The sequence below is a fragment of the Peromyscus maniculatus genome, chromosome 1 (assembly GCF_049852395.1).
Source record: "Peromyscus maniculatus bairdii isolate BWxNUB_F1_BW_parent chromosome 1, HU_Pman_BW_mat_3.1, whole genome shotgun sequence".
Lineage (NCBI taxonomy): Eukaryota > Metazoa > Chordata > Mammalia > Rodentia > Cricetidae > Peromyscus > Peromyscus maniculatus.
The window spans coordinates 200,515,690-200,541,636 of record NC_134852.1 but is presented as its reverse complement, the minus strand read 5'-3'; the positions used below and the strand labels follow the sequence as shown (position 1 = coordinate 200,541,636).

Genomic DNA, 25,947 nt, shown 5'->3' with positions numbered 1-25,947 from the left:
GCGGAAATGAGTAGCTCTGCAGCCCAGTAGCGCGGGGCGGGAGGAGTCCTGGAGGCGGGAGCCGCGGCGATCTAGTAGCCCGCATCCCTGGATCCCCGCAGCCTGCGACCCAGGACCGCGACGCGCACGTGGAGCGAGGCCCACTCGGTACCCCTGAGGCTGCGGCGGCCGAACGTGAGTGCGGGGCTTCACTGTGAAGCTTTGCTGCTCCCCCAAGCTCAGAGTGTGTGGGATGAAGGGCGCGCAGGGGACTGGGGACTCCCGCAGAGTTGCGCGGGAGACCGTGGCCAGGAGCGCGAGGTGCGACGAATGCGGGGGACCCTGGCCGGCACAGACCCCAGGAACTCCTTTAATGCACGCATGCGGAGTGGGCATTGTCTCCCCCATCACTCTTCGTGGCTAATGCACTGGGGTCTCTCCGCCCAGGCGCCCGGGAGCCCCCAGTGCCTCCAGCAATCAGGGAAGCGGGCAGCTTCTGCTCCCGGAGCCTCAGGCTTCGGAGCCCTAGTGGGGCCACGTGTTTGTGCCTAGAGCCGGGACCTTCCACCTCTTAAACCGGGTTGGGTAGCTGAGCCTCAGTCCTGGAAGAAAGGAATGGGAATGACGTTTGTTTATTCGTAGCTTGTCTTGACGCAAAGAGGTAGCTTCAGGCCGGATGAAGCCCCTGCCACTTCCTCTTTCAGGACTCCTAGTGGAGTAGACCCTATGCTCTGCAAAACTTTCTCCTGGGCTCTAAATGGTCCCTGCCTTTGATTCCCAGCCCCATCCTCCAAGCCCACTCTGAGCCTCCCTCATTCAGGCCGCCAGGTAAACAGACTTAGAAGCCCTTGGCCGATTCTCCATACAAAATGGGAGAATATTGACCGAATCAGGGAAGAACCTGGTTTAGCCTTTTACCCTACTGCCTAGTATGAGAATGGTCACCCTTTCCAAAACAGAAGGGGGCCGGATACTGGTACCATATAAATCAATGTCGGGTGGCTTTCTGTTGTCTTTCGGATTTCTTCTCTTTACAAACCAGTTCTGCTTTGGAGAGGCTGCCGGCTAAAGCCATCACAGCTGCTGTGGTCATTGGTCCAGGTCAGCATTGAAAACGGTGGCAGAGGCCGCTGTCATTCACCTCTGGGTGCCTGCCTGCCAGACTGGTCTGCCTAAGTGGCCTTGATATTTGCTGATTCCCTGTGAATCGCTGCTGGCCCAGGCCGTATTGCCTTCAGATTTTCCACTTGTGGGTAACCATGTGGTGGTTATACCCACTCTGGATGGATCCCTGGGGAAGATGGAAAAGCATTTGCTCACACACTGCGCTCTAAATGGGTAATTTTCAGAGAGGCAGCAGTTTCAGGCTCTGGTTTAAAGGGGGCAAAACCCTGAACTTGTAACCCGATGCCATCATCCCAAAAGCTCTCCAGGCCATGAACGTATCGTAAAGAGTGTGTGGGTGAACTTTTTAATCAGAGGGCAAGAAGGTGCGGCAGCATCTGGAAGATAATTGCTCGCTGTCTGGAAGAAACCTGGTTTTATAGTTTTCCCTTTTTGGACCCTCTGGGGTTAGTGTACAAAGGGATCTTGTTTGACAGAAGCATGCCTGTCTCCATGGAGACAGTGGTGTGCACCTGGCATTCTGCAGCTTACAAGAGTGAGGTTGGGCCCAGTTCTCCAAGCCGCTTCTTGGAGGCTCAGCAGTGGCAAACCAGAACTTCTCCAGAGGTGAAGGGCTAGGAGTATGTGGACAGTGGAGAAAATGCATCTAGTGAGGAAAGAGGATTCAATTATATGCAAGCCAGAGATGAGGGGCATGGCTATGGTCGGGTGTTCCATGCATTGAAACTGGATAAAACAAAATGGCTTCTTCAGTCTGGCCTCAGATTCCCTGGTTAGAACAGGATGGGGTTCAGTAGAGCTCAGCCGTCCGATCTCCACAGGCAATGTGCTGGCTGTGGTGTAAGCAGAGGTCGTGAAGGGGGTGGTGCCTTCTGGGTGCATGCCTCCATGTGTCCATGTTTGGAGGATCTGAGGGTGCTGCAGCCGTGAGGCTGTAGTAGAGACGTATACTAAGTCAGGGCCCGGTTTTTCAAAAATCGAAATGTGATTCATGCCTGATGTTGGTCCATCTTGGATGCCGTCATCCAGTCTTAATGGAACTGTGAGGATGCTGAGAGCTGATGGTAACTTCCAAGGCCACCAGTACCAACCCAGTCCTCTGTGTGAATTAGAATGTGGTCCTTGCTCTTAGCAAGATGATGCTGTATGGTACCATTTAACACAAGGGCCTCAGAGCAGCTGAGAGTTGTCCTCAATCCTCCAGCCTGGTTCTCTTGAGCAAGACACTAACTGGACAGTCATTCACAGTAGCCAATTATTAAGAGTTTAACAGGGGCTGGAGAGATGGCTCAGTGGTTAAGAGCACTGGCTACTCTTCCAGAGGGCCCTGGTTCAATTCCTTAGCACCCACATGGTGGCTCACAACCATCTGGTAACTCCAGTTCCAGGGAACAGACACCCTCTTTGGACATGCAAGTGGCACACAGACAAACATGCAAGCAAAACACCCACATACATAAAAAAGAAAAAGATGGCAGACTCATCCAGCTGGGAAGAGAGGAAGCAAAGAGGCAAGCCCAGCCTTGATGGTTGATGTGAGGCTTGGCCCAAGCATCAGATGACCTTTTTGATTACTGAGTGGTGTGAGGTGGCAGATCCAGTTTGCATCCTCAAGTGACAGACAGGGATGAGTAAGTGCCACCTGGGTGTGGTGCAGAAGGAAAAAGTGACAGCTACATGCAAGGTGGAGCTTCCCAAGAAGTAGAAGGCGGTGAGAGATCAAGCATCTGACTTGCTCTACCAGACCTTTCATCCCCTCTGTGTCCTCTTCCTGTCGCCATCAAGTCCTGTTTATCTGCATGAGTTCCCCAATCCATGGAGGAAACTGTTTCTAACCTCCCTCTCTCGGCTCAAACCCAAAGATTGCTTAGCTCCTCTACCACCTGTCTCAGTACTTAATTAATTGGGAGAAGCACTTTAAAGTGTAGGCCATCCGTGGTGAGTGGTGCCAACAGATTGCCTGTGTGCCTGGGAGGGGCACATCACAGGCCTTGGCTCCTTAGAGCTGCACCCACTGAGAAACATGTGTGTGCTTTAGAAGATGCTTCCTGGTAGGATTTCTCTCTTTATGTTTTCATAACGCAGCTTTTCCCTTCATTTTATTTACTTATTTGCTTAGTGCTTTGCAAGTATTAACCCCCAGTTACAGATATTTGCATAAGGTAAACATTTTACCATCTCAGGGTTTCAGGGCTGTGTACTCTGCTATATGCAAATCAATAGGATATTTAGGTGACCTGGGTGAGTCAATAGAAGCCTAGCACAGAACAAAGAAACATGGTCCTTAGTTAGCACGAAGGCCCTGGGGAGTGGGAGAGTACAGGTGGCCACTTAGAACCCCTGCTCAAGCCTGGAATTGAAGCCTGCAAGGACAGTGTCTGCTCTGGCTGCCTCAAGCCACCTGCCCTGCCCAGCTGATCTCTCCCCCTGGTCTCTGTCTGGGGCCACTCTGGGGTTATGCCTAGTGAGCCATATCTCCAGGTGCTCCACAATCAAGATGTGGCCTGCATGTGCTTTGGATTGGACAGGTCTGGGTTGAGTCCCGGCTCCATAGCTCTATCATTCATTGGGTGTTCTCAGTGGCTGGGCAGGTGCCTTGTCTGTTCCATGTAGCTGGAGAATTTCTCTCCGGGCCCCTCCAAACCCCCACAGTCCCACAGCCCACTTCTAAAATAATTACTCAGAAGCTTATATTACTTATAAACTGTATGGCCGTGGCAGGCTTTTTATTATCTAGTTCTTCTATCTTAAATTAACCCATTCCTGTAAATCTATACCTTGGCTCGTGGCTCGTGGCTTACCAGTGCTTTACATCCTGCTCCTCATGGTGGTGGCTGGCAGCGTCTCCTGACTCAGCCTTCTACTTCCCAGAATTCTCTTTTCTCCTTATCCCACCTATACTATACTTCCTGCCTGGCCACTGGCCAATCAGTGTTTTATTTATCAGTCAATCAGAGCAACACATTCATAGCATCCCCAGCAATTCCATGTCTCAGTGTCATCTGAAAAATCAGGATAAGCCATCTCAGGGATGAGTTGGATAAAAAAACACTTAGTACAGTGCCTGGCCCAGGCCACAGTGTGGCTAGTCTAAGTTTCCTCCCAGTTCCCATCAGGCTAACGCTTTGTCCACTGAGGTCTGGATGAAAAAAATGAGGCCACAGGGATCCAGACTGCCCCACCAGGACAGAAGGAGAGCTTCCTTGTCTCCCCAAGCTGGGGTCTTCTGGCCTGAGGGAAAGCCGGTTTCAAGCTTGGCCTGCAACAGGTGCCCAGACAGGAGACCAGGGTAGGGAGGCCTCTAGACGACAAAAAAAAGTCTCCCGAGAGTGTTCAAAAGGCCCTCTAGGGTCCTCTTCAATGGTTTAGGACCCCTGAGATTTCCCTGTAGAGAATATATCTCCCCTATGCCCATGTGCCCCACCCAGTGACATCACTGGAATGGAAGCAAGTCAGATGGCATCACTGTTGCCCAGGCAACACCTCCACCTTAAGGCAGACAGGAAGGACACAAACCACCCTCAACTGTAAGACACATGTTACAGAACAGAGACCTAGAAGATGTAACTACCACAGGTGTGTTTCTCCGAGGCTGTACAGAGGGTGATGGGCCATGGGCGGGAGCTGAGTGTGTGCTCTGGGCTGTTGAGCTAGTTGGTGGAGGGTCTTGAGGCCTTAGGTTTGTGTCCCAAGGGGACAGCACAGTGCTGACGGCCATGTTCTCTTTATTCTCTGAGCCAGACTGACTCCATACAGGAGCTTCTGCTCCCGCAGCCCGAATCTCCAAGGAAGGGTGAGGGAAAGATACTGGTGTGGTGACGGATAGCACCAGAAAAGTGACTTTCCTGTGTCCTCACCCCATGTCCTTACTACAAGGTTTCTTCATTGATTAAACAAATATGACGAGCATGGCACTGTGTTAGGGATTCAGCAGACTCAGGGAGCTTTATAACCCAAGGCAGGACAGGGAAGGAATGTGTGGAAGCCACCCTCCAAGAGGTAGGCAGTTACTTATCGCCCAGCTCTCACAGGCCCTGTGGGATTCTTCGAGTGGTAAGTTAATCCTGTGGAGTGCCTTTATCTTCAGGAACTTGTACTGGTATTTCTGAGGTACTTGGTAGTTTGGGAGTGGCAGCCACGGTACCCAGGGACACACTGAGGACATCGCTGTGCACCCGGCCCAACGCATGGCAATTCTGACTCTCTTAATTGCTGACCTGTGGCTTCAGCCTCATCTAAGGTGACACCTGCCGCTGCCCTTCAGACAGAATTCCTAAGCAAGGGCTGCCACGAGCCAACGCTACCAATGAAAGATGCAGGCACAGGAGACCTGCCCTCCCAGAGAGAAGTGGGAAACTAGAGGGCATGGCAGGCCCGTCTCTATAAAGCTTCAGAGCCCAAGGCCTTTCAGCTTCAAAGGACCTGATTCAAGTCCGTTTGGTGCAACTAGACATAATGTCAGGTGCTTCTCCAATGTCCAGCACGTCAGTGGCTGAAGTGATAGCCCCAATTTTTAGATGAATGTAGCCTTTTTAGGGTTCTAAGTGAAAACTGAAGTGTCCTTCTCTGAGTAGACAATTTGCAAGCTCGTACTTGGAAAACTAGTCCCCCCACCCACCCCCGCCACAACCTTTTGTTCCTACAACAGACTGATCTTTATAGAAAACAGCAGTTTCATGCACCAAACATCTGCTCCCAGCAAAGCCCGCCCATGACCCTTTACATACATCTGTTTCTCTTGCTCTCAGGAGTCCCTCAAGGTATGTACAGTCCCATTTTCCAGATCAAGGAACAAGCTCTGACTCGCCCTGTATCTCTGAGACAAGATTCCAACTTAGATCTCCTGTCTCCCAGGCCTTGCTTTCTGCCACCTCAAGCATCTCTGCCTGGACTCCATAGCCCAGAGACCAAGAAAGTAGCATACAGAACCCCACAGCTTGAGTGTCAAAGTGAGAAGCTGGCAGGCAGGTCACCAAGTCCAGACCTGAGCCTCCAATCCCTCTCTACCCTCATGTTTCCATGTCTGTTTAACGGTGGTGGTGACGACTACCACATCACATGTAGTACACATCGAGACGCTCCCATAGGAGTCCCTGGGGAAAACAGAGTCCGTGCTTACCAAGTGACTCACTTCCCTGACTGACCACTCATGGTTTACCCGGGAGGAGAAACACCACTTGCAAGCTGTCCTGAGCTGCCACTGTGGATGCCCAAGGTGGATGCCGAAGAGCGCCCCACAAGCAGCATCCGTCCTGGAAGGATGCTGTCATCATCTTGGCCCGGCTGTTGAGAGAGCCGTGAGCTCCTAGCACAGTTCCCACGGCGCCTGTTTCAATAGCCCTCTTCCATAGAGGCGGCAGGGGTGTCACCTGATGTTCATGAACAGGTCTTTTGTTCGCTGAGTCTTGGTTCCGAATCTCTGAGGAGGCAGGAGAGAACCCTAAGCTGGAAGGGAGGAGGCAGAGAATGACCAGGCCCCATTCCTGCATCCTGTCCCCCCAGTACCCTGAGTTTACCCATCATTGTTTCTTCCTTAGGCTTTACCCCAACACATACAACCCCTGCCCTCTGTGTCAGAAGAGCCCAGTTCCTTTTCCTAATCGGCTGTGAGAAGGCTTACCCAGGTCTCACGGTCTCTCTCATGAGAAGCAGTTCCATGAATTTGTTCAGTGCGTCCTAGTATCCATATATAAAAGGAGAGAGTTCAGAGGCACATGTCTCATGGCCTGCAGGTGTGGCATGAGCAAGGGCATCATGAGACACTTTCATCTTACCTCCAGTGTGTTGGGTGAGTGGCCTCACTTCTGTGTGCCTCAGTTTCCTTTTCTGCAAATGGATATGAGTGCCTGCCTCAGAGGTTTAACATGAGGATGATACACAGAAAGCGCATGGCACAAATCTTAAGCATCAGATATTCTGTGTTGGCTGCAATTGACTAAACTTCTAACGGGTGCCATGAGACGCTTGTCCAGCTTTCTCCAGAAATGACATTTGCTCGCTCCGCCTTACTGCATTTTTATCGAACTCTAATCTTCCTTATTTGTTTATCTTCTGCTTCTTCGAGTCTTTCTTGAAAGAAGTGAGGGAGAAAAGTTCTTATAAAACTTTCTGCCGGCCTCATTCATGGTTCTTTTGCTTTGTAAACACTGGCCTGGAGTTTTACGGCCTGTCAAGACCAAAACGAGCTGCAGTTGTCTCCAGGGATTACATCTACAAGGGTTTCAGTCACATCCGCTGGTATTTGGTGCACACCACTGTTAGCTTTGCTTTTCTGAGTGCAGGGTCCCTCCCAGAAACCGTCTAGATGTGAATTCAACCAGGACTCCCCACTCCACTCGAGGAATTTCACAGGTCTGCTCCTGGGAATAAGACTCCATTCACTCGTTTATTCAGCAAGCATTCATAGCACAGCTGCCCCTCAGGCTGCTCAGAAGTCCTTTAGAGAGCCACAGTGGCACTGCTGGAATGGGGGTGGGAAGTGCTCTTGAGGCTCCTGAGTCACCTGACTTTCTCTTCTCCTTCTGTGACCTTCAGAAGAAGAAGAGGAGGTGGAGGAGATAATTAGTGTCCACAGGGTTCTGAAGAATCTGCAGGGACGCCCTTCACTGTGTTCTCCCCAAAGAAACAGTACAGATGCCAACAGCAATGTCATTTCCAGTGCACAGCACCGAATGTGACGTGCAGCACCGAATGTGACGTGCAGCACCTCACCAATGGGCCGTAAGCTGTGGACTGGGTATGATGGTGCCATGGCACACGGCAGAGCCAGGACTCCACCAGTCCTTCTGATCACATGGTTAGGCCCCTTTACTGTCCTCTGAGCTTTTACAAACTTAAAACGCTTCCTAGCTGAAGCGCCTCTGACTGTTTCTGGGTGGCCTTGGAATGGGGGGGAGCAGAAGTTTGTAAAAGTGAACTAAAGAGTGCTAATGGACCAGGCTTGGTTCTTGTGTTCATCTCTGGACACTTAGGTAGCGCCAGGCACAGCCTAGGTAGAACATATGTTATTACACATGGCCACTGTGTCCCTGCAGCTGGAAATTGAGTGGCGGCAGGTTGCCGGTGCTGTTTCGCTTTGGGTAACTCATAAGAAATACTACTGTGTTGTCACAGATAATTCGGGGAGCGGCTTCAATAGCCGTTCCACGCTGGACAGTTCAGGCCTCTGTGTTCCACGGAGAATTCATTAGCTGTGACCAACAGGTGTGGGAGGGCAGCCAGGCAGCCATTCTGGTGTTCAGCCTGGGTCCCAGCACCGGAACCTGAGGTTCAACACAGGCAGAAGCTGACCACAGCTCTTAGGGTTTTTTTTTTTTTTTTTTTTTTTACAGCTGGGTTGGCTTCTCTTTGTTCCCCTTTAAGAAGATGAAAGGGTTTTGAGAACTTTGCAGGCACAGACTCTCTCTCTCCCTCCCTCCCACACCTCTGTGTGTGCTTGTGTGTGTGTGTGTGTGTGTGTGTGTGTGTGTGTGTGTGTGTGTGTGTGTGTGTGTGTGTGTGTGTGCTTGTGAGTGTGTGAGTGTGTGTGCGTGTGTGCGTGTGTGTGTGTGTGTGCTTGTGAGTGTGTGTACATGAGAGCTCCCTTTCTCTCCACTCTCCTCTCCCTAGCCAGTTGGGGCCAGACACTATTTTCAGATACTGCCTGAGCCTAAGGAGGATGAGCTGGGGAAGCCTTTCTTTGGCTGCAGAGTTGGGTGGGAGTCAGGGGTGGGGAGGTAGGAGGGCATCCTCCTAGGTACCCTAGAGGAGATGGGAGGGGGTGGAGTGGGAAGACATCCCCCTAGGTGCCTTAGAGAGGAGATGGGCTGAGTGGGTAGGTGGGGGGTCATCCTCCTCTGTGTCTTAGTGGTGCAGGAGAATTCAGACAAGCTTGTCTTCTGAGCTGACTTTGTTCCCAGGCAGGGATCAAAAACGAAGTGGCTGCTGGGCACTGACAATTCCTGTAATTCCACCATCACCAGCTCCTCTGGACCAGAGGGAGGGAGGTGGGGCGGTGGGGAGGGGAGGGGCCTGGGAGGGCTTTTGTTTTCCTTTGTGTTTACTCCTTGGTTCTGCTCAAGCCTTCTCTTTCTGGACTCCAGCGGCCAGCTCTGCTCTACCCAGGAGGGAGCTCTGGAGGGCGGTGTGTGTTCAGAACTCAAGGTGGAGGAACAGAAAGGGTGTGAGTGGGCCTCTGCATGCCCTGCCCAGAAGGAGGGCTGTGTGTGTGTGTGTGTGTGTGTGTGTGTGTGTGTGTGTGTGTGTGTGTGTGTGTAGGGGATTCTACTCTGAGGAGTGCTTGTCTCAGCCAACCCAATACAAGTCTGGGAAGTGGTTAACAGGCCATTCCTGTGAGTCACGGTGCCTGTTTCAGCTTTAGGAATCTGTGTGGGAACCCTGGGGGTCTAGGGAGGCCCCTCTGGCCAGTGCACGCTCTAGGAGACTCATGGAGAGGACAGGCAGTGGGAGACGGCTAGTCAGAGTCTGTGGAGGCTTTCTTCAGAATGTGGAATGCCCAGTGTAAGCTGTGAGTCGTTGGCACTGTGAGCAGGTGTATGGCAGGGATGCTACAGGATGTGAGTGCGGAAAAGACACCCCTCCCTCCTGGAGAAGCCTGACACTGAAGAAGTGCAGCTAACTGCCGAGGCTAGCTGCTCCTCACAGAAGGTGTAGGCCTGGGGCTTCAGCAGTTGAATGGCCTCAGACTGTTCGGCTTCGGTGCCTTGGGCTCCTCCCTGTGAGGTGAGGTTGATGGCACTCTCCCCCAGGGCAGCTTTGTGGGGTAAAACGCTAAGGATAGAGGCCCAGGGAGCCAGCACTTGGGTGTGCCTGTGACTTGTCAGGCACACCTGGGAGGTGCCTCACCTACAAAGGCCCCAGACACTTGCCTACATTCAGGGCCTTAGTCAGTAAGTCTGACTCCCTCCCCTTGTTCTCTCTTTTCAAATAAGAGGGAATTATCTCGAGTTGGAGGAACCTGGAAGGCTCCTTGAAATGGTCTTGGGGAGGAGTGTACAAAGAAGAAAATCGGGTAGAGCTTTAGCTTACAGAAACGAAGGCCCAGATGGCTAGGCGAGGCAGAGTGAAGAGAGGGGCCCCTGAGTCTGCCTGTGGCCAGGCTCTGAGCATTAACGCCTTGATCTTTTGCATGGAAACAGGAGTATACTGAAGTGGGGGGGGGCCTTAAGGAGACGCAGGCAATAGGAGATCAGAATACCAGGACCTCACCCCAAAAGTCTATGCCGTCTGACGCATCATTGGTGCAAAACCAAGGTCAGAGCAGAGCCAGGCGGAGGCTGGGAGAGAGGAGCTGCTTTCTTGTTGAGACTGCACCAGTCTCAGGACTGCGCTCCCGCGTGTTCTAGAAGGATCCTTCTTTTCTTCTTCCAGCTCAGCTGTCCCTTGACTCTCCCATCTAGGTCTAGAGTTTTAGTCTCCTCTGCCCTAGCCTTTCTACCTCTCAGAAGGACTTGGGGCCCACTTGGATCCAGGATTTCATCCCAAGCTCCTTCATCTAAACACGTCTACAAAGTCCCTTCCTCCCAACAAGGTCGCTCCAGGGCCTGGATGTGAGTCTCAGTCACATCTCCTGCCATTCGGTCCACACAGTGATTGCGGGACTCCCGGTGCCCTAAGAATAAAGGAGAGGAAAGGGGCGTGGCCAGGACTCCAGGACTCAGGGCTGCGGTCCTTCCTCGAGACCCTACCCCATCCTCCGCCTGTCTGTTCTCAAGATGTCACCAGTTCTGTGATGCCCTGTGGGCCAGGTCCTCCGCTGCTGGGGAGTCAGGCAGAGGTCTGGACAGAGGGACACCTTGTCCTCCTGGGAGATGGATGGTTTCCCTGCCGTGGTTAATGGCAGACAGACCAACTAGTGAAAATGCAGAGCAGGAAGGATGTAGCCCTCCCACCAGAGTCCTGGCCCCTGTCCTTCCTCTGTCCCTTAACTGCCCTGGCCACTCTCACGACCCAGTCCAGACAAGAGGATTGGCATCCTGGTGGCTTCCTTGAAACCCCTGTCTCTTCCAAGAATGCTTTCGGCAATGTGACCTGGTACCTGCTTGGGTTCAGCCAGCGTCTCCATGTGGACAACACAGCTTGCCTCGTCACAGGGACCACCTCTCCACCCAGGGAGCTCTTCCCCTGGCTCACTGGTGGTCTGCTCAGTCTGCCTGGGTCTCCTCTGACTTAGGTAGAGGGGTTTCTCCGGTCTTGAGAACCACAGACCTTTAGCGCCGTTTCCTCGTTAGTATCTATTCTTTAGACGCTACAGGAAAGAGAGCAAATGTTTCTGGCATCTACGTAAAGCCCCCAGCACAGGCCTGGCACAGAGTCATCCCTCAAATGCTGGCATGATGATTCTTTCCGGGGTGGGTGCTTGGCTGACTAGGAGACACCGGAACAGTCAGGACTGGGTTGGGGGCGGGGGTTAGGTCTAGGCTGGGGAAGTAATTAGTAGTTATGCCAAGTAGTTGCTGAGGGGTGTTAGAGGTAGGAGCCTAGAGAAATGCATCTCAGGGAAGTGAGGCAGACAGCAGCAGAGAAGAGGCCCGGCGCTGGCACTGAGGGGCTGCAGACCAGTACACAGGCCCTGGCGAACCTCTGAAATAGCTCATTGGACTCAGTGGCTTTAATAGAATTTTTTTGAAGTAGTAACCAGTCCTTTAAAATGAAGGATTCTGATAAAAATCCAAATTATTGGCTTCTTTTAGGAAGAAAAGAAAAAGGTCTTGCCGTTCTGGGTTCACAGAACATGCACTGTGGTGGCCGTTGCCTACAGGTAAAGCATGTGTCATCCCAATGACCACTGCCCCAGCTGCTCAGCCCCCAACAGCAGCTGGCTTATTTTTCGCTGGTGGCCTGACCAATCTCCCACTTCTCCCTGACAGCCGCGGCTTCAGCACCGCTGTCGCAGGGAGAACAACTGGACAAATTAAAAAAAAAGAACCGAGTAAGGGAGGTAGACGGTAGCTGAGGCCAGGGCTACAAGCATTCTGGGTAAAGGAGGTGCGTAGGGGCGGGCCACACCCTTTCTGCCTACTTTCTCAATCACTCTTGCCGGTCTTCTTCCTTCCTCCTCCTTTACTTCCTTTCTTTGTTTGCCCTTCCCTCTCCTACGAGGACCAGAGGCCTGCCATGGCCCAACCCGCAGCAGAGATGTCCTCCCTGTCCTCACATGGGTACAGGTGAAGAGTGGCCCAGCCGGAGGTGTACCTGGTGCCTCCCCTGGTCCTTGCTTAGACAAGAGGCCAGCTCTGTCAGGCCTTCCTCCTCCCCGGTGTTCTAAAAGGGTAGTGGGTCCTGTTATAACAGGCCATGCACACTGAGCCGAGGCAACCCAGCCCTGGTGCTGGGTCCTGAGTTAGCCAACAATGGAGTCGGTAGAGACAGGTGACTGCCATATCCCTCTCTCTCCGGGGCATCTGGCAGCGCTCACTAAGTCGGTTCCCACCGACAAGCTTGGGCTGTGCTGTGTCCAGCCCATGCAGGGTGCCTCGGAAGCTGCAGAAGGACACTGGTCTGCTGTGCTGGACCTGTGGGTGAGAAAGCAGAATGAGCGGATAACGACATCACCACGGGCAGGGCAGTGGTCCAAGCTTGCCGAGGCGCTCAGGATGCTCCCAGTCTCACACTAGGGGCTCCACTCCACTAAAGAGAGTGTGAGATTGGAGATGGGGTGCAGTGCTGGACTATAGCAGGGAGTCGTCATGGCGCTCGGGCTGCCCAGGCTTGCCTTCCAAACCAAGACGAAGACCAAAAGGAGCTCTGCAGCCCACGGGGCCTTCGCGATGTGGCCCTGATTCTCCAGGGCTTAGGAAGCCTGAGAGACAGTCGCCCCGATGATGCGGTCAGTTGCCGCTCACATTGGTGGCCAGGAGGCACCCTTAGGCAGCAGGAGGTAATGGGCCACTCACTTATCCCCCTCACCCTCCTGAGGAATGGAGACAGAGCAGAGGGAAAGGAGCAGGCTCAGCTGGGGTGATGCTCACTGCCGGTCCTGCTGCAGATCATGCGGATAATAGAGCGGCCACGCTGACGTTCTGAAAGTCACAGGACACGCACATGCAGAGCGCTAAGCACTGTGTCTGGCACCAGTAGAGAGCATGGTCAAAGGGCCTCGTATCGTGCCTGGCATGGAATAGCACATTGCAGGGTGCTTAATGTCGTGCCCAATGCAAAGGGGCTGTCAGTAGTAAAAACATCTTTTGCTGTGCTTCTGCCCAGAAATTCCTACCAGATGTCATCTGGCAGGGCCCAAGGAGGATGCTCATCCTGCCTCAGCCTCCTCTACATCACCCTCCAGGTCCAACCTAGCTCCTCTTTAGGCCTTAGTTTGCAGGTCCATAAAATGGGGCTTAGATTAGTACAATTCTAAATCCTGGCTTTCTCAGTATTGGCTTTATTTCTCCGACATAACTGGATCTCATTAGCTGGAACTGGAACCGCCAAACAGAAGGCCAGGCACACAGTAGGGTTCAGCACAAACAGGATAGTCTGGGTCTTCTTGACTCCTTTCCTGAAGGGGCCAGAACTTAGACAGTGGGGCAAAAAACATACCACCACCCCAACACACACACACACACACACACACACACACACACACACACACACACACACACACACACACACGAGTCTGCCATCATCCATCTCCTTTATTCCATTTCAGTAAGGAAGCCATCAGATGTTCCTCTTGACTCTGCCTCTCCCAGACTGCTATTGTAATTAATTAGCAGAGCTAATTACATCTGACAGGCTGGGAGCCCTTGGCAAGCTCCAGAGTCCAGCTGTGACACTGCAGGAGCCCCACTTTCCTTCTCCCCAGAGGGTACCCGACTTAGGAACCTGGCTTTAGAATGGGTGGTCCTCGGAATTGAGCAGTGGGGGCCCCAAGAACCACCAGGAGAGTATGCTAAAAAAAAAAACAAAAAAAAAAAAACAAAAAAAAAACTAGTGCTAAACCCTACCCTGACATTTCTGATCAGCAGGCAGAAGCTGAAAATGCATCTCTCTAGCAAGTTCCCAGCTGCTGCTGCTGCTGCTGCTGCTGCTGCTGCTGCTGGGAGCCTTGGAGACCCATAGTCCCAGAGGGAGGTACTAAGTCCCTGGGAAATGGTCTGAGGCACTTCAGTGGCTAAGATTAGAGTCATCCTTCCAGCCCTGGTTGGCAGTAGGCTGGTGGTGGGTCAGAAGGAGAAGGGCACAGGCTTGTTGCAGAATTCTCTGGAAAGAGGGAAGGGATTGAATATGGAGTCAGGGACCTGACGCCCCCACCAATGGATGGGACCAGAAGGGCCTTCGAAAGACAGGAATAAAGCTCTCTGTGTGTTTTCATGTGTCCCGGTGAGGAGCTGACTCCCCATATGGACTGTAAAACTTTTCTCTCAGGGATGGTGCTGCGCTCGTAGCAGCCCTGTAGGAAAGTCTGAGCTTTGCAGGCAGAGGCAGGCGGAGCAGCTGGAAATCTAGCTGGCTCTGGCCTCTGTGGCCACATGTCTAGGAAGCGCTTTGAGCTTTGATTAACGCATCTGCCAAACAAGGATCATAGTCACCTCTTGGAAGGCCACAGTGGTCACTGGATAGTGCCAAGCACACCCTAGTGAGACATGAGACAGGAGCTACAGCTGATAAACTGTTGGTGGCATTTGTCCACCAAAGCCCTTGTGAGGAATGCTCTGGGGTGCATGAAAAAGAAACCCCAGTAGGTAGCCACCTCACGTTTCTCCTCTAGGGTCTTGGGCTTCTGACCAGCCCTACAAGAAGAGCCTGGTAGAGTATCTGTCCTGGGCACCGCATTCACCCAGACATCCAGTGGTCACCACCTCTCCCCAGCCTCTGTACCCCAAGATCTGGCTTTTTGCCAGGCTAAGTTTAGCTCTATGAGCCGCTCTCCCTGTGGGTGAGGCTGGGGTGGAGAGGAATTCAGCAGGCTTCCTGTCTGCTTCCTGGCAAGCAGGCGAGAGCCCGCCAAATGACCCAGGTTTATTCCCAAGGCTAAGGCTGCCAACAGATGTCACAGACCACAGGTGTGGGACAGCCACAATGCTGAGAACTTTGGGACCAGCAGAGACAGATGTCCTTGGAATGGGGGAAAGGTACCCTTTGGGGAAGGGTGTGCACGCATGTGAGTGTGTGTGCACATGTATGTATTCCTGGTTTACAAGAGCTTTACATCAGAACACAAAATCCTCCCTGTTCCTGCCCAAGGCCTTCAAGGCACTGGTCCCTGCTAACTGGCTTGGTAAGCAGAAGAGCAGAGGCTTCAATCCCAGCTCTGGGTCGTAGGCACGGAGTGGCCACAAGCCGCCATTCAGTATCTTGGCCTGGCCTGCCTACCCCATCCCTGAGGCTCTGCTTACAAGCTCCCCAAAGGTTAGCAAGAGACGAAATGACAGCTGGGTTAAGATCCCTTGGGAAGAAGGTGATGGCTGAGTGAGGTGAGTCGGCAGGGCCTCCCCACTTGCAGGAAGGTCCAGGCTCTGAAGGATCCCCCCCCCCATTTGCTGGGGGAGAGGGACAGGGTGAAAGGAGCACTGTGCCAAGGAACAGCAGCAATAGTGGAGTGTTTTCTGCTTCCAAGGCACTTTCCAGCGTGCATTCCTCCACACCCCGAGACGTGGGCAGGGCTGGTGTGCTTGGCTGGTGAGAAAACAGGCCTGCGGAGGCCCTGGGGAGAGAAGTTGCCACATGTGGGGTGCCTGCTCCGGGCCAGACACTGTGCTGGGCCCCCATACGCACTTGACCTCTGGCGCCCTTGTAAAGGAGGGGCCGTTCTGACCTCCTCGCGGCTGAGGATGGGAGCCCTAGAGAAGATGAGTGGTCCACCTGAGGACACACCGCCAGGGCCAGAGCCAGAGCTCAAGGCCAGGTCTGCTGGGTGTCTCTAAAGCAAGATGCCTTGTTTGTTGTGCGGATTGCCTGTGCTTTTGACAAGGCTTGTCTGTAACCCCCGCGGGTGCTGCCTGTGTCCCCCCAGAACCCCCTTGCAGGCAGGGACATCATCTGTGTATTCCTAGGCAGTCACAGCCACTCTCTGATAAGATCGGCGTTGGCTCTCTTCCCATCTGGCAGACGCGGAGGGAGGGTCGGGAAAGCGGAGTAATTTGTCCGAGGTGCCTAATGCTTTTGCTTGGTCTGTCTTCCTCCAAGTGCTCCTGACCCCTTGGTTTTGAGTTCTGAACAAGAGGGTTCCTAGAGTCGGGCGTCCTTCGGCAGGCGCGAGGCCTTGCTCTGGTGCCATAGCTGAGGCTACTGTGTGAGGAGGAAGAGGACTTTCCAGTCCAGGGCTGAGTGTTGGTGGCATGCTCTCCCTCCTCAGCTGGTGTGGACACTGCCTCCCTCCCACGACTCCAGCTCCCGTGGGGGTTGCCATGGGTACAGGTGTGCCCAAAGGCTGCAGCTGCCTGTGTCACAGGGGTCTGGGAGGACCTTGGGACTTCCTGTGGTCACCCCCCAGCTAGCTGGCTGCCGTCTGGTGTTATGCTGCTGGTACTCGATTGGAAGCTCGTCAGCCATGCTGGTCAGCCAGCCTCACGGTTCTGCCGGGGCCACCCTGGTGGGTCATCGTTTGCTGTTTCTGTGTGGCGGAAACCATGGTCTCTCCGTGTCTGCAGTTATCCAGCGTGTTTCTCCCCCAGCTCCAAGTGGGAGGCTGGCTGGCCGCCCCTGGACTTTTCCCCCGTCCTACCTCCTCCAGTCTGACCTCCTGCACTTGCTCCAGTCCCTGGCTTCCTGATCTGTTGAGACCTGTGAGCTCTTCAGAGCGCAGCCTGAACTTGTCTCCTCTTGGAATTCCCTGGGGCTAACCTCCACTTCCCAGCCCCTCTGGATCTTGCTGACTGGTGCAACTGTACGGGGTGGAGCTGTCTGAGTCACATTGGACCGGCAGCCTCCCCTGGCCAGCAGCCAACACCGCCTGTGAGTGTACATCTTCCCCTTGCTGGGGAATCCTCACCTGCTGATGAACCCCCTTTCCCAGGTACCGTGAGGGCAAGAATGTCCTCATGCAAATCCAAGGTCAGAGGACTCAAGCCAAAGGGCCTAGAAATTCCTGTCAGCCAGTGTTGGCTTGCCCCCCCACCCCCACCCCCCAGGGTTCTTCTCTTTATTGCCCATCAGTAATCTCAAGATCTTTGCTCTCTTTGCTGAGGTCACTGGAAGGAAAGGGACAAGGCAGGTATGGAAAGGGTAGATGATTAATTCCCAAGGCTCCTGCTAGGAGAGGAGAGGATGCAGTGTAAGGTTAATGCAGAGGTGCCCCTTATCCTAAACACACACACACACACACACAAACACCCCTAAGGTCTTTCCCTCTGCTCACCACACATTATAGCCGCAGCTTCTACAATTTGAGGTGCAACAACAAAACTCACAAGAATTTCTTTTCCTTCGTCACAATCTCAGACAGGAGACCTTGGAATATGATTTTCTTTCTTTCCTTGAGAATGCCTGTTTTTTCACATTAAAAAAAGGTTCCTTTCTGCTTCTCGTTCTAATATCCAAATCACTGGTATCATTGCTTTTGTACTTGGGGCCATAGAGTTAAATAAGGGCTACTTGGCATAAGCACTGTGATATCTATCATGGCAGCCCACCTGATGGCCAAGGTGGCTTACTAGTTACTAAGGAGAGGGTAGTGTATACTGGGGGGATATGTTGGACAGATGTATGATTCATATTCCAGTTAAGAAAGAGCTGAGCAGCATGATTTCAACACATTGCTCAGGATGTGACCTAAAAGTTATAGTTGACTCTAAGCAACTGACTTTTTTAAAAAATGGGATAGGTGTCTTGTCTGCATGTATGTATGTCCAGATCACAAACATGCAGTGCTCAAGGAGACCAGAAGAGGGCGTTAGATTCCCCCTGGAACAACAGTTGTAGACAGTTGAGAGCTACCATGTGGGTGCTGGGAATCAAACACCAGTTCTTGAAAAAGGTAACCTGTTGTAGTACTTTCTATCAGGACTGTCAGCCTGCAAATAATGACCAGAGACTTACTAATTATAAAAGAATGGCCTTAGCTTAGCTTGTTTCTAATTAGGTCTTATAATTTAAATTAACCCACATTCTTTAATCTTTGTTCTTCCTGAGGCTCTTTATCTCATCTCCATCTGTCCATCCTGCTTCCTCCACATCTGGCTGGCGACTCCACCCTTCTTCCCAGAGCTCTCTCTCTGCTCAGAAGTCCCGCCTATACTCTCCTGCCTAGCTAGTGGCTGGTCAGCTTTTTATCACACCAGTCACAGTAATACCTCTTCACAGTATACAAATATCCCACAACAGTAACCAGTGCTCTTAGCCATGGAGCCATCTCCCCAACCCCAACCCCATCTGGATGGTTTGAAAATACAGATTCTAAGTGAGGTCAGGAGTGGGGCTGGGATTCTACGTTTAGTTTTCTGTTGGTGTGTTTTGCTTTTAATTTATTTTTATCTGTGTATGTTTGTATCTGTGCCCTTGGAGGACAGAAGAGGATATCACTTCCCCTGGAGCTAGAGGACAGGTAATTGTTTGCTGTGTGATAGATAGAGCAACCAAACACTGGTTCTTTGCGAGAGCAGCCGATGTGCTTACCTGCTAAGCCCCTCTTTTTTTTTTTGGTAGTCCTGGTGTATAGCCTAGGCTAACCTTGAATCTCATGGCAGTCCTCCTGACTGCATCTCCTGAGTGTGTCAGCCCCATACCTGGCTTGATGCTGGGTTTCTAGCAATATTTCAGGTGGTACTTCACCAGAGCTCTGTGTATCATAATTTCCATTGCAAATACTGCAAGAGGTTAGCCTTTCTCCCCAAAATTACTTAAGGCCTAAAAATCCATTTGTCCTGAAGAAGCTGTTCAGAGATCAGAGTTCAAACGGTTTGATAAGAGAAACAAGCAGCATCAATTTCATGGCCCTGTGAGGACACGATTACCTTCTTTTAAACCAAGAAACCTGGGCTCAGCGAGGCGAGTTAACAGGCCCGGCATCACACAGTTATTCTGCGACAGGGCTAGGTTAGGAACAGGCCGTTCTTAACCACCAGGTGTTCGTGTATTGCAGGAATTCACATTCATTAAACAAAATTCAGCGGAAGTAGAAGGCGGCGTTTGAGGCCCAGTCATTTGAAGGCTGAAGAACAACTCACGTAGCTTAAAGTGCAAGGACTTCTGTATTGACTCAGCTGACTGCAGAAACCAGAAGTAACAGTTTCACACACAGCCGGTACAGGGGTTACTCTATGTGGGCGGCAGGTTCCCCTTGCTGGTGGCTGAAGAGCAGCCCACACTGTAGAAGGAATCCTGTTGTCGGACAACCCTAGCAACAAGGAAAGCTCTTGCAGGCCGCAAGGATATATTGTAGAGATTCAGCTGTGTATTAAAGCTATGCTTTGGCCGGCCAAGGGTCTATCAGAAGGCAGGCCATTCATTATGAATAGTTGGTGTTATCCAGCCATTAATATTCCAGCTGTCTTCTACTATGAAATTCTTGCGTGGCCAAATATTTCCAGACCTGCTGAACTTCTAGGTAGCTTCCCTGATGGAGCCAGGACCAGTATGTCAAGACAAGCTGGCTGGAAACATAGCTTTGTTTCTTGTGCAAATGAAGCTCAGATCATCCCCCTGACCCGAAACCTAGCAGCTCTCCAGAGCAACTGACTGAGAACAAAAGAGGTTTCTACATATCAAGGTGAGAGGTAGAATAACATTCCTGAGGAGGCTGAGAACCACGTGCCCAGGGAAAGAAAGGGCAGGCATTTTCTGTAGAAGGACAGAACAGCATGGCGAGAGAGAAGAGAGGATGACAGAGGTTCCATAGAGGGTAAGCAGATCTTGAGCAGAGTTTTCTGAGTGCCAGGAGTATAGAGTAGCAGAGATGGAGACAGAGGATACAGAGGACGAAGATGAGGCTGGAAGCAGAGGAGTTTAGTTGTTATCAGGACTATGAGCTAGGGAGCTGGACGGAACTGAAGCTATGAAAACAGGATTTCATCCCAGAGAAATAAAGTAGATGGATAAAGAGTTTGGTATGTCTAGAGTTATTCCTGCCTTGAATGCCTGGTGGAGCTATAGCTGATTGATAGAATTTTGTCTTAGAGGAATAAAGTCAACAGACATAAGAACATAGTGTACGTAGATTTTTTTTCCCTCAGATATCCCACACCGGACATAGCCTAATCCCTGGATCCCTGGGAATTACATAGAAAGCCTTTCTTCCCATTGGCTCAGATTGTTCATATATTCATCACAGAACCAATCACTGTGGGTGTAGCTGTGACTGTGTGGAAAAGTTTTGTTGTCTTGGGTCTGGTGTCTGTGCTCACCTCTGGATTTGAGATATGGGTTTATAGCTACCCCCAACCAAAGGACCATGAAGAGAGAAGGTTGACCCTCGGGGTCAAGAATGTTCCGGCTCCATCAAGAGAAATGGTCTGCAGACAGAGGGGGATGTCAATGACATGTGTTAAGCCTAAGGCCGGGCTGGAGCATGGGAGATGGTTACGAGAGACCACTGGTGGTTCAGTGTGAGGACCATCACTAGCTGCTGGGGGCAGAGGCTGGCACAAGGGTCCAGGGAGAAGGGTCCTTGAAGGAAACTTAAGTGTGACCAGCATTGTCTTTCTCTGTTCCTAGGAACACTACAGCCATGGCCCTGGGGCTTTTCCGGGTATGTCTGGTGGTGGTGACGGCCATCATTAACCACCCCCTGCTCTTCCCCCGGGAGAACGCCACCGTTCCCGAGAATGAGGAGGAGATCATTCGCAAGATGCAGGAACACCAGGAAAAGCTGCAGCTGGAGCAGCTGCGCCTGGAGGAAGAGGTGTCGCGGCTGGTGGCCGAGAAGGAGGCCCTGCAGCAGGCAGAAGAGGAAGGCCAGCAGCAGTCAGAGGCCCACACGGCCTGGGACCTTTGGAGCACTCTCTGCATGATCCTCTTCCTGATCATCGAGATATGGCGGCAGGACCACCAGGACGGGCCCTTTCCAGAGTGCCTGGGTGGAGATGAGGATGAGCTGTCTGGACTGGGGGGCAGCCCACTGCGGGGCCTTCCCCTGCCCAATAAGGCCACCCTGGGCCACTTCTATGAGCACTGTATCCGGAGTGCCACAGGTGATGCCACCCGCACCCGGGAGTTTGTGGAAGGCTTCGTGGATGACCTGCTGGAAGCTCTGAGGAGTGTCTGCAACCGAGATACTGACATGGAGATGGAGGACTTCATTGGCGTGGACAGCATGTATGAAAACTGGCAAGTGGAGAGGCCACTGCTGTGCCAGCTGTTTGTGCCCTTCATACCCCCAGAGCCCTACAGCTTCCACCCAGAGCTCTGGTGCTCCAGCCTTTCAGTGCCCCTGGATCGTCAGGGCTACGGTCAGATCAAGGTGACTCTGGCTGACGGGGACCCTTTAGGCTGTATCTGCGACAAGACTAAGCTCGGGGAAGACATGCTGTGTCTCCTCCATGGCAGGAATAGTGGGGTGCAGCCCAGTGGTGGTGGAAGTCATGAGATGGAGGATTTGCTGTGCTCCAGAGAGTCCTCGTACCTAGACGCCATGCAGGTCATGAAGTGGTTCCAGGTGGCTCTCACCAGAGCCTGGCACCGCATCTCCCACAAATATGAGTTTGACCTTGCCTTTGGCCAGCTAGACACCCCAGGGTCTCTCAAAATCAAGTTCCGCTCAGGGAAGTTCATGCCCTTCATCCTGACTCCTGTGATCCAGTGTAACGACTCAGACCTGTTCTTTATCCCACAACTTCCCAAGGAGCCCTGCAGGGGAACCCCAGCCTCCAGCACTGACTGGCTCCTGTCCTTTGCTGTCTATGAGCGGCAGTTCCTCCGGATGACAGCGAAGGCTTTGCCAGAGGGTGCCTGCCACCTCAGCTGTCTGCAGATCGCCTCCTTCTTGCTCTCCAAGCAGAGCCGCCTGACAGGCCCCAGTGGGCTGAGCAACTACCACCTAAAGACTGCCCTGCTGCACCTCCTGCTGTCCCGGCGGGCTGCTGACTGGAAGGGCAGCCAGCTGGACGTGCGCCTGCAGGAGCTCTTCTGCTTCCTGGAGAGGAGCCTCCTGGAGAAGAAGCTCCATCACTTCTTTGTGGGCAACCGCAAGGTGCCTGAGGCTATGGGACTCCCAGAGGTTGTGCGCAGAGCCGAGCCTATCAACCTCTTCCGGCCCTTCGTTCTGCAGCGGACTCTTTACCGCAGCACAGTGGACTCCTTCTATGAAATGCTTAAGAATGCCCCGACGCTCATTAGCGAATATTCCCTCCATGTCCCTTCAGACCATGCCAGCCCACCACCCAAAGCTGTCGCCTTGTAGAGCCTGAGATTCGAGGGCCGGGGGAGAGCATCCCAAGCGTCTACCTTACGTGGGTTCTGTAACCCCATGCAGGAAACACAGTAGGCCTGGAGGGGAGCTGAGGTTCAGCTTGCTGGGAAGCCAGGTCCTGCAGAGGGAAGAAAACAGAATTGCATCTGGACCCTGGTTTGCCTTTCTGCCACAGGGGCTTGTTGGGTGAAACCGTTGTTTGGGTTCGGGCACCGATCCTTTGTAGCTTAGTTTGAGATTACTAGGAATGACCAAGACAGTGACGGAACAGTATCTGGGTACTGAGTTAGAGAGAATGCAAGCATTGATCCGAATGTAATCCTTTTTGTGTCGCAGTCCAGTCTGTGCTACCTGTCGACAGAGAATCACCTAGGATGTTGCCGATCTACTAGGATGTTGCCAGGGGTGGGATTAAGACTCAACACTCTCTTCCAGGAACTTCGGCCCTGGCTGTTTGCAGCTGAATCATGAATGGGGACAGATGTGGCAACTCCCAGCCTTTGAACCACATCATGCACAATCATAGAGGTCCCACGGAGCCACCATTTGTTAATACTACTTGGTGAAAAGGACCTGGCAGAGGTCCAGGAACCCGGGGGCTAATTTCTCCATTGCACAGGAATGGGAACTTGGTGGTGGAGAGTCTAAAGTTGGCCAGTTTTTCAGCCACACATCTTACTCAGGTGCACACCCTCTCCCTGTCCCTTTACGCTTATACCAGGTCCCGACTACAATGGGTGCCATTTACCACGCTGGGTGCTGGCTCAGAAGCCCATCCCGTCTCCATAGCTGATCTTACCAGCCAGCAATGTGGTAGAGGGGCAAAGATATTCGTGTCTGGCTTGCACTTCGGCTCACTTTGGAGAAAGTTACAGGACCTTGGGGCAAGGATTATGATAGCCCTAACCTGTCCTCAGGGTCCTGGTTATGGGGAAGGGGAGGTTTATAAGCCAGAGGTGCTATGAAAACCCAGTTCTGGTCCACAGACCCAAAGCATCTCCCAGTTCCTAACTCCAAGAGGGCTTCACCCCCTGTACATAGCCAGTCTTTTCTGCACAAGCCTTGCTGACCTCATGGATGACCCAGACTGAAAGGACGTGATGGAACCTGGGCTCACTGGGGATCTATGTGGGTACTTCAGGCACAGCCTGGGAACTCAAAAGAGTGTTGCGGACCCCAGGCGAGCATCAGAGCCTGAGGCTGGAGCTCCCATCCAGGCCTGTTTCAGAGGATCCAGCAGCTTCTTCTCCACTTGAACTTGATTGTTTGAGATTTCTTCTCCACATCTCCTTAGTAACTTGACAGTGGACCAAAGAAGAAACACAAATGAAGAACACAAGGTGATGCCCACTGACCCTCCAGAAGCTAAGACAACAAGCTGCACGTGTTAAAACCAGGCTTCCCGTAGCCCCGCACATGCCTCACGTGGCCTCAGAGAGCTCCATTTAGCCATCGAGCTTAATTGGTGGTGGAGAGGATCTACTGCGTGCAGGGTAACCAGAGACGATAGGATGCCTTCGTGTAAGCAGGAGTTAGATTGAACATGTGTGGTCTGCCCCTCCGCAACTTCAAAGTGGCCATCTAGGACCCTGTAAAATGAGCCTACTCACAGTGTGGCTCTGTGTCACAGTGTCAGCAGCCCTGAGCCACCTCGTCCAATAGGTACCTTCCAGAGTCAGGGCAGACGGCCCTATTTATTGTCATCTGTGCCTTGTCCCTGTTCATTCGGATCCCGTTGTGCATCCAAGAGGACCCAGCACCAAGAACCAGCCTCCAGAGGCCAAGACCAAGCCCGGACCTCCCTTAGTTTCTCTTTCACTTCCGGGAGAAGGGTCGCAGGATGAACACCTCTGGCTTCTTGTTTGCTGGGGCACTTGGCGGGAACCAGAGCCTGTTGTGTGCCCAGGCCGCTTCTGAAGCAGCGGGCTCTTGGGGTTTCAGGCTGCCTTATTTATAATAAAGGAAGAATGAATTTCTTCTAAGGAGTGGAGTTTGTTTTTACTTCAGGAGATCTTTTAAAGCAGAGTTGGGGGATGAGGGTAGATTTCCTGTTGGCTAGCAAAGCTTTCACACGCACACCTTTTTATTCTTACACCCTTGGGAGATGTTTTAAAAATAACAAAATGGAATACTTCTGCCTTCGAGGCAGCTTGTGCGCCTCCTGCGGGGTTCCCCAAAATGCCTTTGAAAGCGGGCTGCAGGGCAGAGTCCAGCTCAAGGCCTCCCTTCATAAAGCCCCTGTGCAAAGATGGGGGGCCCTGGAGGAAATGAGGAGCTTTTGCTGTTTAAAGAGTCTGTCTTAAAGCTAAAGCTCTAGGCCTCTGCACACATGGGACCTTTCCACAACAGACAGTTCCCTCTCCCCAGGCCTTTGCACCAAAGACTCACCCTTCCCTCACAAAACACGTGGACAGCACCGGTGTCTGCCCCCTGGCTCTGCTGAAGGCCCCAGGACGGAGTTTGCTGCGCCTGTTGGCAAGGGTGAGCTAGTCAGGACCGTGAGGTTGGTTATGTTAGGGGAGGGCACAATGTCCTCTAGAGCCCCAGGCCAGGGTCTGAGGAGATGGCTCAGTGAAGCGCTTGCCATACAAATACAGGTGGATATGACAGGAGGAAAAGGTAGATTATTCTTACTATAGTGGCTGGCTTTTTCCTCTGAGCCTCAGATAAGCTTTATTAGGGTACACAATATATTGGGGGACACAATATATCACCACATACAGGGACCTGAAATTAATCACCAGAACCCAAATGAATATCTGATGTGGCAGTGGGTGCTTGTAATCTCAGACAGATGAATCTTCAGGGCTTCCTGGCCAGTCAACCTAGCCTCACTGACCAATAAGATACCCCATCTCAAAAAAACAAGGTAGGCCATTCCCAAGGAAAGACACCGATGATGCCCTATGGCCTACACAGCCACAGCCCTCTGTAATGGAGAGCTTTCATTACTACCGTGAGATACTCAAAGCAAACTGCTTAGGAAGAAAAGAGGTTTATATAGCTCACTGATTAGAAGGCTCTAGATTCAAGATCAGACAGCTGCATTTGACCTCTGGTGAGGATGGCAGACCTATCACACTATAATGGGAACACATGTGGGAGAAGTGTTTACTGCTTTAACTGAGGTAGAGAGCCAGTCTGAGGCTCTTATGATAACCTTTGGGAGAGCTAACCAGGGTCCCATAAGGAACATCTTAATCTCCTTCAAGGACCCCTAATTTGAGGTCCTCCCACTAGACTCAACCTCTTAAAGTTGCTACACCACCATGCAATGACCAGTCTTCCAATGCAAGAACCTTTGGCAGGTTGGAGTGGCCGCAACATCCAAGCTATAGCTCCCTGGAAATAGCATGTTGATTCATTATCACAGTTGTTGCCCAAGTCACCCAGGGTGAATTTGCCTTGAACCTGAACCTGCATGGTGCTCAGAAGCCAATCTGAAGTGACCGTGTAGAGCTCTAAGCATACCCTAGTTGAGGGAAACTTTTCTTCCTTCCAAGAAAACCCAGACGGGTGGCTTTGTCAGAAGACAGACCTGGAGGAGGCTGATTCCTTTG

General features: G+C 52.2%; 1 protein-coding gene across 6 annotated transcripts; it reads left to right on the top strand.

Annotated features, from left to right (window-relative positions):
• Itprip (inositol 1,4,5-trisphosphate receptor interacting protein) lies at positions 1 to 24,369 on the top strand. Of its 6 annotated transcripts, XM_042265078.2 has the most exons (4): positions 4,591 to 4,680; positions 18,552 to 18,586; positions 19,124 to 19,285; positions 20,695 to 24,369. In XM_042265078.2, exon 4 carries the CDS (start codon positions 20,708 to 20,710, stop codon positions 22,376 to 22,378), a length of 1,671 nt encoding a protein of 556 aa, XP_042121012.1. In that variant the 5' UTR covers positions 4,591 to 4,680; positions 18,552 to 18,586; positions 19,124 to 19,285; positions 20,695 to 20,707; the 3' UTR covers positions 22,379 to 24,369. The 6 variants fall into 6 exon arrangements, with proteins under 6 accessions (XP_015857312.1, XP_015857313.1, XP_042121007.1 ...); XM_042265073.2 differs by lacking the exon at positions 18,552 to 18,586 and having other exon boundaries at positions 4,531 to 4,680; XM_016001826.3 differs by lacking the exons at positions 4,591 to 4,680; positions 18,552 to 18,586; positions 19,124 to 19,285 and adding an exon at positions 1 to 174.
• Positions 24,370 to 25,947: the final 1,578 nt, after the last annotated feature.